This window comes from Coloeus monedula, assembly GCF_965178545.1.
Source record: "Coloeus monedula genome assembly, chromosome: 1".
NCBI classification, from domain to species: domain Eukaryota; kingdom Metazoa; phylum Chordata; class Aves; order Passeriformes; family Corvidae; genus Coloeus; species Coloeus monedula.
In genome coordinates this window covers 139,771,047-139,786,792 of record NC_138781.1, presented here as the reverse complement: position 1 = coordinate 139,786,792, position 15,746 = coordinate 139,771,047, and the positions used below count along the sequence as shown (strand labels likewise).

At 39.0% G+C, this 15,746-nt stretch overlaps 1 protein-coding gene across 1 annotated transcript in view; it reads left to right on the top strand.

Annotated features, from left to right (window-relative positions):
* Positions 1-12,188, top strand: part of DPYS (dihydropyrimidinase) — a gene marked incomplete at both ends in the record, with an annotated part of 28,054 nt that extends 15,866 nt beyond the window's left edge. The window contains 3 exons of the mRNA XM_082290649.1: positions 1,006-1,148; positions 10,444-10,651; positions 12,114-12,188. Of these exons, the coding sequence (XP_082146775.1) occupies positions 1,006-1,148; positions 10,444-10,651; positions 12,114-12,188 (426 nt within the window). The remainder of the gene's footprint in view (positions 1-1,005; positions 1,149-10,443; positions 10,652-12,113) is intronic.
* Positions 12,189-15,746: the final 3,558 nt, after the last annotated feature.

The following is a 15,746-nucleotide window of genomic DNA, read 5'->3' as shown; positions in this document are numbered from 1 at the left end:
AGTGAGATTTTTTTTATGGTGTAAACTGAAATCTAGCTTGTGGTTTGTATGAAACTGAGACATGAATGTGCTCATCAGTGCTGCTTTTGAACAGTGCATCCTGTTGGGCAAGACAATTTTTAAAAAGTTCTTCAATTGATAATATCCTCCCTTTTTTCACTTGTAAAATATTACATAGCTGTGTGAGTTTGTCTGAACAGCTTCCTTCCCTTCCCACATGCCATTACTTAGAAGAGCAGTGTTCACCATTTTCATTATACTTTTCTTCTCAGATGACTGCTCACAGGCCACCATAAACATGTTTTTATGACATTCTGATTCCCAGACTGACCTATGCACAATATTACAGCCAGTGTAGCTGGCTTTCCAAACAAACAGTCATGGAAGCTGGATTAAATTACACAGCAGTGTACAGTCACAAGACACAAGTAAATCCATTGTTATTTGCAATTTTGCTGAAGTGTCACATCTGCAAATCTGTTTTTTATACTACTTGATTTCAACATTTACTGAGCACTACTCTGCTCTGTGTTATTGCTACAGAAATTTGCAAATCAGTTTTCCTATACTACACATTGTGCCTTGCCTTGCTGTTACCACCTTCAAGACTCTCCTTAATACTGTCTCACCACTTTCCAAAACCTAGATACTTGAGAGATGGTATGTTTCCTGAGGAAATCGCTGAGCAGGACTACAGATTTAAAGCCAGCTAAAACAGTTGATTTCATTTGACTTGAGACTGGATCCACAGGGTGTTTGGTTTAAAGTTGTCCTTTTTTTCTCTTTGCTGTGGGATAAAGTAAGATAAAGTTACTGTATTTAGTGAAAGTACATTGCATTATGGGCATCTGAGACAAGTAGTTATTTTTACTTCTAAACTCTTCAGTATGACATTTAAAAAAATTGATGTGATGTCACTCACCCTAGCTTTTTCAACAAGAAGAGCATTGTTTTCATTCCTTGTTTAAAAAAGTAATGAGTTTTCTTTCGCGTACTCTTTTGCAGCACAGTGGAAAAATGGATGAAAACAGATTTGTAGCTGTTACCAGCACAAATGCAGCAAAGATCTTTAACCTTTACCCAAAGAAGGGGAGAATTGCTGTGGGCTCTGATGCTGACATTGTCATTTGGGATCCTAAAGCTACAAGGTATGTACAGGAAATTATTTCTTGCTCCACCCCCGCCCCCACCATCCCCCATCCAGCCTTTCTGCAGGAAAAAAAGCATCACAAAGCCTTTGTACAACAATCAGCCTTTGGGTGAGATTATGGTGGTTTCAAATAGCACCTCGCATGAATTAATTACAGGATTTTGTCTCGCACAATAGTGTATGTAAGGAGAGCTCTTTGATCTCTAGATGGATTCAACAACATTCTCTCTGATTGCTGACCAAGTGCAAAAATTAAAAATCTGTACATTATGCAGCCAGGGCTTGGTATCCTAAGAGTAAAACTAACCCCTTTGGGATGTCAGAGCAACTCTTTTTAGTGCGGGAGTATGTTTGAATTCCTCCCACTGCAAAGGGCAGGAGAAGAGCCTGCTGCAGCATGACCCATTACAAACTTGTGTTTTGAACTTACAGTTGCTTAAAAACTGTTCAAAGGTGGCTTGAACTTACTTTTGAAGCTCAATCTGTTCATGCTTATGCTTTTATTTAAGGAGTTTTCTGATTGTGTGCACAGTAATTCTGCTAGAATAGAGCTTGTTGCACCAACAGACACACAAACAGCATCCTGGTGTCTCACCCTGCATGACTTGATACCATGGTACATTTTTGCTAGAAGGGGCAGGAAGTGTTTTTCTAGGAGCCTCAACTCACCCAGCATACTGTGCACTACAGCTGATTCCTGTCCTCAGGTATATTCACACCATCAGCCAAGCCCATAGTCAGGACTCTATAAATATTTCAGGAATTACATCTTGAGTCTTGCTCTGTCTCTTGAGCCCATCCTGGTCTTGTTTAAACTGCCTGGAAATGGTCTGGCAGCTGTCTGTCACAGAGCCAGATCAGCTGGGGAGTTGTCTCTTAGTTGAGATGCCACTGAACTCTGTGAGTGCATCTCCACTGTTCCAGTGCTGGGCAGGGTAACTTAAGTCTGCAGGAGATTTAAGAACCGAGTCTTACCTCTGGCCACCTGTGCACACAGCAGCAGCAGCAGGTCAGGAAGTGTTCTGGGGTGGTTTTCTTCATGGGCTCAGCTCTAGTGAGCAGTGTGACCATACAACTGTGCTTTCTGCCTTTGATTTTTGAAAAGAAAAAAGCTGAACACTCTGTTCACGGTGTAGGAAAGTTCTGAAACGTAACTGGACATGTCTGATTTTGGCAGACAAATAGGTAACATGCTCCCCCCACCACCACCCCTGCCCAATCCTAGATTTACCTTACACAAGCAAAAGTCTTTTGACCAATCTTCTGGTGTTTTTAATTTTTGGTAATGTAATTCTCACTCATTTCAGTATATTAATGCATACCAAAAGCATGTGAAAGTGTGAAGAAAAGTCTTCTGTGTCTTAAGCTACAATATTTGAAGATATGGAGGTTGCTATTCAGAAGTCCCACAAAAAAACTGGCAGCACCAGCAAAAGAAGTTTCAGGAGTGTCAAAAACCCAAATAAATATAGAGGCCTGCCCAGTGCTGGGTCAGGGAGATTTTTGTGTGCATTATGCCTTCTGGCAGGTTGAGCAAGCATATTTTGAGATACCAGCACTGAGCTATTTCAGGACAGTGAAGTTATGAACTCTGATTAAAAAAGCCCTGAAGGATTGTTTTCTGAACTCTCTTCTGCTCTGCCAGGGGACAAATGAATCTAGAAGGATAGCAGAGTTCTGACAATGTTCTCAAGGTGCTTCATCAGCTCCTGTAATTATTTATCTTTTTTGCCTCTCAAACATTCCTTCTGCTTCTTCACTCTCTCCTGAGTGCTCTAATTGCCTTTTCACCCACTGCAGCTGTGAAGGTGCAGTTTTTCTTTAAGTATTTTTTAAACATTTAAACTGTATTTTCTTACTGAGCATGCTTATTTTAAGTTCAGCCAATATTTTTCTTTCTGATCTGGTACTGTTCCCATTGTTTATCAGTTTGGCTTTGCTGGGAATAGTCTCTCTGCAGGTACAGTTGTGTGAACTATATGAGTAAGTATAAATAAATCACGCTGGAACTTGTCTATTAATTTCACTACAAATCCTGAAGAGGGCATAAACAGCCCAGAAGAAAAAAGGAATCTAGCTAATGGATTTCAGCCATTTAAGATATTACACAAGGCGCAGCCTTGCGTGCTTTGTTGATTCTGGGAAGTGATTTTCAATTTCACAATAGGCTTGTTCCTCTTTCTTGCCAAGTTCTTCCCCTTTTGTGCATAACTTTTTTTCTTGTTTGCAACTCTAAGTCTTGTAAGGGGAAAATGCAATTTTTCACTTCTGGTTTGAGGTTGTTTTGCTGTAGTCTTGAAATACTGACTGATACCAGCCTAAAGAGTTAGCCAATTGCTGAATATTGCTGTGAGGAATTGGTATTATCACAATCTGTCAGAGATAGTCTATATGGAAGATTCTAGAGTCATTCAGAAAGGTAGTGCAGCTCTTCAATACAAAAAACTTGTATCCCTACAAAATCAGCTGCATTTCCCTGTCCATGTCATTGCACAGTAACAACATGTTGGGTGCTATCTGAGCATTCAGGATTGTTTCTTTCCAGGTTACAAAACCCTCATGAATTCAGTGTGACAGTTCTGCAAGCTGGAAGCAATTGCAATTTAAGGTTCTGCTTCCAGCACTCTGCTGCTCTAGCTGACGCTTTCCTTTTAAGGGTCAGCTTCAGTGACTGGCCTATTTCTGTAGCATTTTCTGGTAATTTCTGCAGAAAATACTGTATCAACAATTATCAGATTTTCTAGTGTATTTAAAAGCATCTGAATACTGGTTTTTGCAGAGCTGAATGACAGCAAGCATTATTGGGAAGAAACATTAAATGTACAAATAGGTTAGAAAATGCATTACCAAAGATGTGTTGTGAGTCCTGCCAAAGTGGATCTTTTTGTTAGCTTCCTCATACTTATTCTGTTCATTAAAGACCACATAAATATGAAAGGGATCTGTTAGTTTATTGCAAGCCATGTGCTACCAAATGTCATATTGCAGACCTCAACACCCTCAGCATCCCAAGTACAGTCTGTGCAAACAGGATTGTTCTGTGAAAGTTCCTTGGGAAAATGCATGTAGGCAGCAAATGTGTACTCACTGTACCATCTTATTTTAATCTGTGTTTTGATCAAGACTGTTCACTGACTTCTTTCAGCTGCACACAAATAATAAAAAAGCCCAAATTCTGTGGAACAAAAGCAACTGTAAAGACTTTTTCAGGAGGAGAGAGCAAAGTAAGGGAGAGGGAATTTCACCTGTCAGCAAGTCAGTGTCCTCTATAGCTGATGCCTTTAGCTATTTGAAAGCAAGCAGGAGTATAAAATCTCTAGGGTTTGTTTCAGCAAGGAATCTAAATACTGCAGTACCCAGTTCAGGCAGTGAAAAGAGCTGAGCATCCCTTGTAAAGGAGGGGCAGAAGGTCCTAAAGAGCTCCAGCTCCCAGCAGATATTAGGGCTCAGTTAATGCAATGTAGCCTGTTGGAGCCTTGCAAGTAAACTCTGGATCAAGTCCCAAAGGCAAGATCAAACACCCATAAGGATAAAAAACCTGTCTCAAATAGAGTTCAACTTTCTAAGTCCAGACACTTCATTATAACAACATGCAAATTGGGAAGCCTCACTCCCCAGGGTTTTTCCCTCATTCAATATAGCTGAAAAGTTAGATACTTCTGATTGCAAAGGCAGAGCTGGCTGTGCAGGTAGCACCATCCTCTCTGGGCTTTGCTGGAGTGGCCCTCTTTGGCAGGCCCAGCGTGTGCCCCATGTGTGCTGGTGGAGCTGGGCTCAAGCTCTGAGCAGGACAGTGGTGGCTGCAGCCCTGGTGTTCAGCTGCTGGACTGGGGTCCCTGACCAGCAGGGATGGGGGAAGCCTGAGGTGAGGATGGCAGGGAGGAAAACAACAGGTTATCTACCTGCCTGACATGACAGAGGAAGATGTGTTTTCTAGTTGTTTCCAGTATTTTGGCATTTTAAGGGAAATAGTGACTGGATGTGAATCAGCAAGAAGTCAAGAGTTCTCCTGTCTGCTGGCATATGTTCCCTCAATGCCTTTGCTTGCATGTAGATATGTTCATGGCTAAATCTTCTGCATTTGTTAGAACCAAAATCTGCAGCCTATGTCTGTCTTATTTGTAGTCAAGTCTTCAGCCTCAGAGGCTAAAGTGGGGATGTTACAACGTTTAAGCACTCTGCCAAGTAACTGCCTGTAATTTTTAGTAACAAAAGAGAGGAAGAAACCAAGATGTTAGCAGAAGATTAGAATAAATAATGCTGCAACTGTCTTACTCTTTTGATGAATGAGCATGATTTTGAATACTGAGTATATGGATAACTGCATCTAGTCACAATGAGACAAAATGAAAAAATGTGCTGTACAAATATCTATGCATAGGACAAGTATGTTCTGACATTTTCAATAGCCCCATGTTCTTTTGCACAAGTGAAGGCATGTGCATGCATGAATGTACACTAATTCACCAGAATCCTGCCAAAGACCTCTTATCTCAAATTAAGAAAATGGGGAGAAAGAAGCAATAGGCACAAATTAAAATATAGGTAATTTCATTTCCATAGGAAGTAATTTTTTTTTTCTGTGATGGCGATCAAGGTTGCCCATAGAGCTTGTGAATCTCCCTCTTTGGAGGCACTTATAACCCAATTTAACATGGCCCTGAGAAACCTACTTTGGCTAACCCTGATCAGAACAGAGGGCTTGGAATAGATGATCTCCAGAGATGCTTTCCAACCTCAGTGACACTCTGGTTTTGTGAACTGTAACAAGATAAGCCTCTCTGAGAGTGCATGATGTACGTTTCCCTAGTAACTTGCTGTTTCCAGAATGTCACTTGGTCTCTTTAGAGAAGTGAAATTCAGAAATATTACCAAAAAAAATTAAATCTTTCTTTATTTTCTCCTTACATAATTTTTAATTTTTCCCTTGTAAACACTTCAAGATCTTTTCTAGTCATTGAATAGACTAATTTGTGTTTTCCTCTTTGTGTATGCTTTTCTGCAAGCTAATTTCTCATTACTGCTTCTCTCCTGCCCACAGTTTTTCACAAATGTTCACTTCCATCCTGTAACAGCTTGGAGCAATTGGTAGGACCAGACTGGATAGTATTGTTGACAAATTAGCTACTTACCATAATATAAAAATTATTTAGTTGTCATTCTCTACCCCCCTTAAAATGATGAATTTTAGGAGATTTGATTGCATTAAATAAAGATCCCATTCCTTCAGATAAGTCACTTTGATCTGATGCTCCTGAACATTAACTTCCTGCCTCTTCTTGCATCTTCATGAATAGTTGCCTGTATATATTTGTATATGCAATTATTGCAATTCCTTAATATAAAGTAGGCCATGGGGTTTTTAATCCACATTATAGGCTTATACCTAGCATTTTCACACACAGATTGTTAGAATTTCTTATTTTTCCCCTTTTCTTTTTCCTGTTCTTTGCTTTTCTTTTTAAAACTCTTAATTATCATTATAAATGAGTGGTGACCCAGAAAACACAGAAAAGTGAAAAATTTATTTTCTCTAGATTTTAGAAGAGCAGGTTAACAATATGTGGAGTTCAAAAGCATCTGAAAGTGATGAGAAGAGGCAACTCACAAAGGCTGATACTGTCCTCAGCAAAGTGGCATTTCTCACCTACCCCCACCTCTGAAAAGCTCAGAGCGCTGTTAAGCACTGAGAGAAGTTGCTTACAGCTCAAATACTCACTCCTACACAAATTGATTTTCTTTGGCAGCTGTCAACAAAGCAGTTGTTTTCAAGGACAGACATTATTACTATTTTTTAAATTAAGTAGTTAATTGATTATATAACAGGCGTCCTCCCTTTACTGAGATGTTGAGCAGCTATTCTTGCCTAAGGGCTGTTGTCTACAGCATTCCTTCATATTCCTGTATCTGAAAGCTTTAAAGAAATCTGGGTGAGGTATGTATCCATTTCCATTAAATGTAATTACATTCTTCATTTGCTTGCTTATGTAACCTTGAAAATTAAAGGGATAACACTCGTGGTCAAAGTTTTGGTTCTAGAGCTGATGTATCTTCATGTCCTATGCATTACGTAAGGTAGAAGATCACTCTAATTTTTAATGGGTTCCCTTCATCCATATTCCCCTCCTGCCCACCTGTAACTCACTATTTACTGTTTCAATCTCTGACTGAGGCATAGACATGTTTGTTGAGATGAAAACTGGTACCTCTAACTCCTTAACAAAGCTTTAGGTCATAACTTGACCTGTATAATCTTGACTTTCACCCTACGTGTTGCTGCATTATCTTATCTGCTGCTCTTTTCTAAGTTTCAAGCTGCAGTTTGTAGTTTGTAAGTCCTTTATCACACAGAGCATAAATAAATACTGTTCTACTAGTCACTGAATCTTCACACAGTTAGAGGAAATCTGTCAGTTTTTCTTGGACTAAATTACTCTTTGACTCCAAACTAGTTGGACAGAAATATGGTGTTGAAAAATGACAATTTCAGAAGCATGTCTTCCTCTTTGGTACCAGAGGAATGGCAATGTTTATATTAATAGCTTTAAATTTCTTTGCAAGCCAGGTGTATCAAAAGAAGCTGAAGTGAACTGCATGGAAGCACTGATGTGAGTAGGAGCTATACAGGAGCAGGTGTCTTTACAGTATCCTCTTTATAGAGGAAAATGTTCTTTTACATTTTGAAGTAATTGTTCTGATCTCAGTCTCCATTTAAGAAAGGTTGTTTGAAACAAGAGCCACTGTAATTTATAAGCAGAATTTGTGAATTTTACAGATTTTATTTAAAAAATACAATACAATTTTTTGAAACCTGGATTCAGAACCTGTTCTCATGATGAGTAATTCCTTATGTCAGGCATCACTTAGGATGCTGGAGACAGCTGCTAAGTTGTACTCAACTATGGTGACAGTCCTGGTTTCCTGGATTATTAGTAGGTTACAACTGTTTTTGTCGTTAGCTGAGAGCAAACATCAGAATTTTGCTAAGCTGCCTGCTACTGAAATTGGTGATACAGCTGTAAGCAGTCTGTTGCATAAGACTGCTGAATTGTGATGTTGGGACCCAAACAGACCATCTAGTTCTGTTTTATTTGGTTGCTTGCTTGCTACCTGAAACTTTCACTGACATTGACAATGTCAGAGGGTTAAATCACAGGCAAATTTTTGGTGATTTCCATCAGGGAAAATGCACTTCACCTTCAGAAAGGGCAGCATGATCTACAGCTTGTTTCAACAGAAGAGTTATAAATGAGTTCTACAGAGGTTTGTTGTTGAGACAAGCTCTGGAAATGAATTTTGTCATGTTGCAAGGTTTAGATGTACAAATGGATATTACTTTTAAATGTGCCAACTTCCATTCATTTTGTATCTTTAAATTAAGGACGTACTTTCCCCTGAGGCATGGTTACCTCTAGTGATCCTGCTCTAGCACATTTAAACAGCTCACATGTTGATGAAGGATCTTGTTTATTTTTCTGTGTTTCCTCAAATTACCTTCTCCATTTTTCTGTTCATGTCCTGGTACTGTTGTGCAAATAGATAGGATATATAATCAGAGAATGCTAAAGATAATTATATTACAGTTGTTCTTACTTACTGCTCTAGCAATTGAACCCATAAGGCTAATGCAATAAGCTAAAGGAGTATGCTCACAAACTCCATATAGGGCTATAACAACACCCATGGATAAATTAGTTTGATAGTATTCAATAGGACCAGTGAAAATAAGAGAGGTTTGACTTTTCCCAACGTGAATCTACCAGGTGATGCTGATATTGGCGAGCAGGCATGCATAAGTTTTCTGTCCAAGGTGTGCTGTATAAGGCAAAGTTTTTATTCCTATGGGCAGATTGGTCATAGACAGTATTTACATATATACAGCCTTTGAAATGTCAGTTATCACCAAGATTTAAATGTAGCCCTTAGAAGAACCAATTTCTCTTAATTCAACAGAATGATAAGAAAGGAAAACTAAGTATCTTTCCATGAATTCTTTTCTCCTCTGTATAAGTAATCATGTCAAATATTTAATATGATTAATTTTGAAAGTGACTGTATTTCAAGTAAGATACAGATTTTTTCTGGTTTTCTCATTTTGAGGGGGATACTGAATGAAGTTTTAGAAAATTTTTCTCCAAATTGATCAATATTTTAACCTATTAATATTTCATATTGCTTGTGACTTTGATAATTCCTTTGCAAAAAGATGTACTCTGGAAAAATATGAATGCATGTATATGAATTATAATATATGCATGATAGACTTTTCATTGCGTGAGCACCCATACTGGAAAAAGCCCAACTGGCAGCCAAAAGCATGAAGCTTCCTTCTTTTCAGAAATGATGAATGACAGTAAAAATATAAACATTCCAAATAATAGATATAATCTGTAGATTGGATACAGGAAGTTAATAAAATAATTAGCTGAAATTCAAAATTCTTTTGACCAGCTGTAGTTACAGTACACAGTAAGTAGCTCAGTAGGGAAAATAAACAATAAAGGAAGTATACACAGCCTGCACTTCCAGATAGTAATGTCAGCTGTAGCATTGGCTCTGCCTTTAAATTAGCCAGTTAGAGTTGGAGAAATTGTCTAGAAAAATGGAAATCATATAGAATGAGGTCTACATATACACAAAGCAATAATACCATCATTCAAGTGAGTACTGTTGAAGTCTGAAATTATAATTTACTTAATACCCTTGGAGGAAAGGTATGTAGCAGTGTGATGTCATTATCTTTTAGCAGCATTGAGATATTTGGGCCGTCAGTCATTTAATCAATCCAGCTCACACTAAGAATTACCAAAAATCATTACCATCTACTGACTTCCCAATGAAATGGTCTTTTTGTGAGACTCAATATTTGAAACATTGCAGCTGTGCTTTTCAAACTTGAAACTGCAAGTCATTCCAGTTAAAAGGTCAGAGCTTTTTCTGATCGAATTGTGCATAGATATTTGCTTGACAAGGCAAAGTGAAATCATGTTATCCAAAGAAAATATTACAGCCTGGGTTTTTTGCCACTAATCTCTTTTGTAGTGGAAAATTTTGCATTTCAAGGCTGCTGAGTTCTGTCCTTTTGACTCCCCCTTCATTCTTTTGAAATGCAATTACTGTTCAATGAAATGTTATTGTGCTATCCTATTTTTACAGCTGCTCTATGATGTACTGTACAGTGTTGTAGTCAAATAACATTGCTAAATTTTTTTCTTACATCAATTTATCAAAATTTTCTAATGAAGTAAAAGGCAAGGATCATAGTAATTTCGTGTGTTGTTTTGTAAACACAGGAAAATATCTGCAAAAACACATCACCAGGCAAATAACTTCAATATATTTGAAGGAATGGTCTGCCATGGAGTTCCAGTTGCGACAGTTTCAAGAGGCAAAGTGGTTTATGAAGGCGGAGTTTTCAATGTCACAGCAGGAGAAGGCAAATATGTCTCCCGTCCACCATTCCCTCCATATGTCTACAAACGAGTCAGGCAGCGGGAACAGGTTAATTAAACTAATAAATCTCTGAAACGCCTTGTACAACATGAGGATAACTAGCTCTTGGGAAGAGAAGTTTGGGGATTCAATGGTAATTTTCCGTACTAATCAAAATATGCCAAGGTGGGAGGAAAGGAAACGAAGGACTCAATTTTTATTGCTCCTTATCTTACAGAAAAATATTATAGACTAGTTCCTGCTCTTACAGTAGTCTGTACAGCTTGTGAACTAAGCCTCAGTACTTTTAAAAATAAACATGTCCTACTTTCAATAAAAATGGACAAAGTTTTTCTTCTGAGTAATCTAACTGCTACATTTCATCACTGATTTCACTGAAAATCAGAGAGCCTAAATATCATATGCAGAATGAAACCTTGCACCAAGGAAGAAATCAAAAATTTTCTAACTTTTTCATGGATGAAATATTTTGAGCTAAACCCTGCAGAGCATTGAACATTTTGCTGTCTTCCAGCAAGAATGTGTTAAAAGCTGAATATGTGCAAAGGGTACTGCTGGGCCAAGCAAGATAGCTCTGTTCAAGCTTTTGTTCTATTTTTTAAAGAAAAATATTTCAAATACATAAAGATTGAATTTTCAGTGTCTATTTACTGTGCAAGCATTCATGATGCTTTTGCATCCTTACTCTATTGTGAATAGGATTTTCAGAAGCACACTGAGGAAGTACATTTTAAAATCACCACCTGAATTAATGGGATTTGCTGCAGGACCTAAAAATTGAATCAGACTAGCATCCTTGTTTAATACGGCCCAGTGAAATGCCCCCAAGATAATTCTGTATATTTCTTTCTGCTGTTGTCTTGATGGACTGAGAAGGGCTTTGCTCCAAAGACCACAATTTCACAGGAGGTAGTGAGCTGCTTGCAAGTTCATACACATAATACAGTATCAAAACTACAATAAACTGAAATTTGTAAGATATTTGATAATTACACAATTCTGAAAGACTTCCATGAACATAGCAGTTTTCATTTCCCTTCAAAGCTAGAGAGGATTTTCCCTTAACCCAAATATCAAATGCAGCATGTTTTCAAAAGTGATTTTTCAACCAGCTTGGCCTCCTGTAGCCAGCAGCTAGGATAGTGGGTGACAGATATCCAAACAAGGCAGAATTTGCTTCGTTTCATTGACATTTATTAACCTGATGTAATTAATCTGATGTATTAAAAACATCACTGGAAAATGTGAATACTCTAACAAATAGAAAAATCCATAACATGAGGTGGAACATGTCAAGTTGCTTCTTTAAAAAATGGATTTAGAATTGGTTTGTTACAGTGTTGAACATATTTAGCCACCTGACTCCTGATGAAAGCTGAAAATGGAACAGTTTAATCCCAGTGCATTACATAGAAAGATGGATTATCACAGGACTTCTATTTCAATAATGCCAAATTAGCAATTGCAAGGGAAGACAAAATAGTGAAATATTTTAAAAATTTTATTGCAGGTATCTCAACCTGTTCCTGTCAAGAGGGCACCATATACAGGCACGGTCTCAGGAACATCCGTCACGCGAAAATAACAGGGTCATTCCCCAGTTTTGGCTGTTGCAGGTAACCATCTCCTTTGGTTAGTGAAAACTATTTAATGCTTCTCTGAAACTTCAAGAAAACAGAAGTGTAGCAGGTTGTCTATCTGGTGACAGGCTTGTCTGAAATAAGCCCTCTCAGAAGCTGAGTTGTCTTGGTATCTGTAAATTTGACGAACAAGGTGTGGCAGCCCAGGTATGGAGAACCTAATTTTGACTGGAACCTCATTTAAAAAGTCCAGTTGAAAGAAACTGAGGAGTCTAACTGCTGGACTGAGACATGGGTATGAAGGCCCATCCAAAACCTGAGTTCAGTTAGCAACAGGAGAACAAAATGAAGGATGAATATTTGACTTCCAACTTTACAGAAAAAAAAAACAAAATCATGAACAAAACCAGCTTGATGTGAAAAACTAAATTGTCAGTGTCCCTGTGTTACATGGTAGAATAGCCATTGAAAAGAGAATAGGTTTAGATTAGGTATTAGGAAGAAATTCTTTACAGTAAAGCTGGTAAGGAACTGGAACAGGTTACCCAGAGAATTTGTGGATGCCCCATCCCTGGAAGCATTCAAGAGATGCTTGAATCCAAGCTGGATGGATGGGGCTCTGAGCAGCCTGGTCTAATGGAAGGTGTCCCTGCCCATGGTAGAAAGGTTGCAACTAGATGATCTTTAAAGTTCCTTCCAACCCAAGCCATTCTGCGATTCCATGAATTGCTGCAGTCAGTGCCAGCAGTGTTTAATTAATATAAGCTCATCACTGCTAACAGAGGAGTAACACCCAGCATCTCCCCTTCCCTCCTCTCCAGTGTTCACAGTGTGTAACTTGGTTATTGACAATCTTTGTATATGCCCTGGTGCTTGGCAGATCTTTCTATGAGCTGATTTCCTTGCTAAGGCAGCAGAAATCAATTAGCCTTGTTTTCTCAGTCAGTTTTCTGTTAGCTTGGTGAGTTGAAGTGTCTCTTAGAAGGTCTTAAAATCAAGAATCAAACACGGTTAGAAGGGAAAAAGGGGTTTTACCTCTGTATTTATTTAAGGATCCTTAGGTGCACCACATCCAGGTGGAATGCGCCGAAATGCATGCCGCAATGCACCCCCACAACAGACTGAGTGACACTGTTGTATTGCCCGAGGCAGCACAGCATCCAGCTGCAGATGTCCTTGGGGTCAGCTGCAGCCTGCAGGGAAAGCTGGCTCATTTGCAAGGAGCGAGCCCCGAACAAAGGTGGTGTAAAAGGATCAGTGGAGGCAAAGGACAAAAGCAGGGTCTTTGCATAGGTTCCTGCTGGTTTACTACAGCTGGAGAGTCCATGGACAAAGACCAGGGATAAGAGAGAACACAGCCTTTTATATGGGGGTGAACAAAGGGAAACAACCAATGGGGATGGACTAAGGGGGAGGACCCAACAGGGAAATATCCAATAGGGATAACCTAGGGGAGGGAATTACATGAGTAGACCAATGGGGGCGTCGAGGAAGGAAGAACTTTCCAGAACTAATACATAAGCAATTAAGGGAAATGCATAAACATGAGCTTATACATAAAAGTGGATGGAGAACTCCTAAACCAGTAAACTTAAAACATGTAAACTAAGAACCACTAGGAGCATGGGAGCTCGCCATAACCAAGGGGTGAGGATTAGACCATGGTGGAGACCATGGAGGCCTGTCCCCCAGTCTTCTGAATGCTCTGCTGCAGTGGCCACTGCCACATGCACCACAACAATTGAGTATAACATTATAGGTCTTAATAATTGGCATATCCATCAAAGATTCCCCAATGAGAGGCTCGAATGAGCCCTCCCTCCCCAAGGAACCTTCCCCTGGATGGTTCTATCTTAGTTTACAAAACGTGTTCTGGAGAGGACCTTGGTGTCTGAGGCATTCTGATCCCTAACTGTGAGGCTTCTAAGATGTTTAGTCTCCCAGCTTGATAAATAAGTCTAAGAATGTAGGCTAAAAACCACTAAGAATACAAAAGCTATATAAAGGTATATAAAAGGGGTATAAAAGAAAAGGCAAAAAAATCATCATGGCATCAGAAGAACCTAGCGAAGATCACTGCAGTGCAGCATATGGATGGGGTGAGGCAGCTGGGGACATGGACTAGTGACAGCCCCTCACTCTCTAACTGTTTAACAAGCAGAAGACCTGCTTCAGGAAAAGGTCAAAACTAGGTAAGTCCTTCAGCAAGCACAGTTAAGCCATGATGCTGCTGTGTGCCAGCTGCAGCTGAAATGATGTCTGCTACAGCAGGGGAGTTGATAAATATGGGTTGGGGGAACAGTGGGTGACAGGAAGCATGACAAAATCCAGGCTGAAGTTTTGGGTGCGTATGTGTACCAACAATGAGATCAGCTGGTTTGAGAAATGATTTCCCAACAGATGAACAGAAAGCTCCAGTTTGCACCTCACTAAAACGAGCCTGTTCTTAGTGCTAATTAATATGGGATAGGAACAAACCTGCAATATTTGGGGGGGTGAAATTAGCTTTTCCACATTTCATGGTATCATTCCTTTAAAGCTACCTTACAGCGAAACTCATCCAGGGCATCAGTAGCAGCAACAGAGTGCAGTATCCTATTTGTTTTTCTCTGCCATAAGGGAAAAGCTTTTCTAATAGAGAGCACTAAAGGCTAAACCTTCAGTAGAGTGAGGGAGCAATAATCATTCTTTCTAGCTCCTAGCAGTCCTTCTCCATTATTACCTCTGAGTGAAAAATTGCAAAGAAGAGATTTTCTTTTGAAATATGATATCATATTGTCTTTTTCTTCTCTGTAGATAAAAGCAAATGAAAATGACCTTGCTGCCCCCACGAGCAGTGCCTTCTGGTTCCAGCAGTCAATCCACAATCAACTTATCAAGAGCCAACATGAAACAACAGTAACCAATAAGCATTATATTTGTCTTCCTACATAAAATTGTCCTTGAAATTTTTCTTTGAAAAGATTTTTGCTATAATAATTGGAAAATTCCTTTTAGAAAATGGAGTAATAATAAAAAAAATAACTACAATTATAATGTGGCAACATCTCTGTACATTCTTAAAGTATGTAAGTTTTGGGATGGTATTTCTTAATGTTTATCTTCAAAAGGTATCAGCTAGCCAATAAAGTAAAAGCAATGAACAATGGTGTTTAAGCACATTTTTTAAACTCCTGCTCTTTTGGGTCCCAAGAGATGAATCCTAATTGTCTAATTTAATATGTTAGGAAGACCTCTATTGTGCTTGGCAATGCAGAGAGTTCTGAGAGCAGATGCTGAATTTTATTTTTTAATTTTCCCTATCTGGAAGGGGTCAGTACAGAAATATGCTGATTCAGCAGAGCACTCACTATTTTGGAGCTGCTGCCACATCTCCATGTTGCTGTCTTTAAAGAACTTTATATGTTTTGTCACTGCCAGCTGTACCACCAAGCATTTTTTGTTGGGTTCAAGTATTTCCTTCGTTGCACTCCAGGCAAACCTATGTGAACCATACTCAGGAACTCACCTACAGTAATAGTTTGTATTCTGGCTTTATGGAGAGACACACACCCATCACCTGA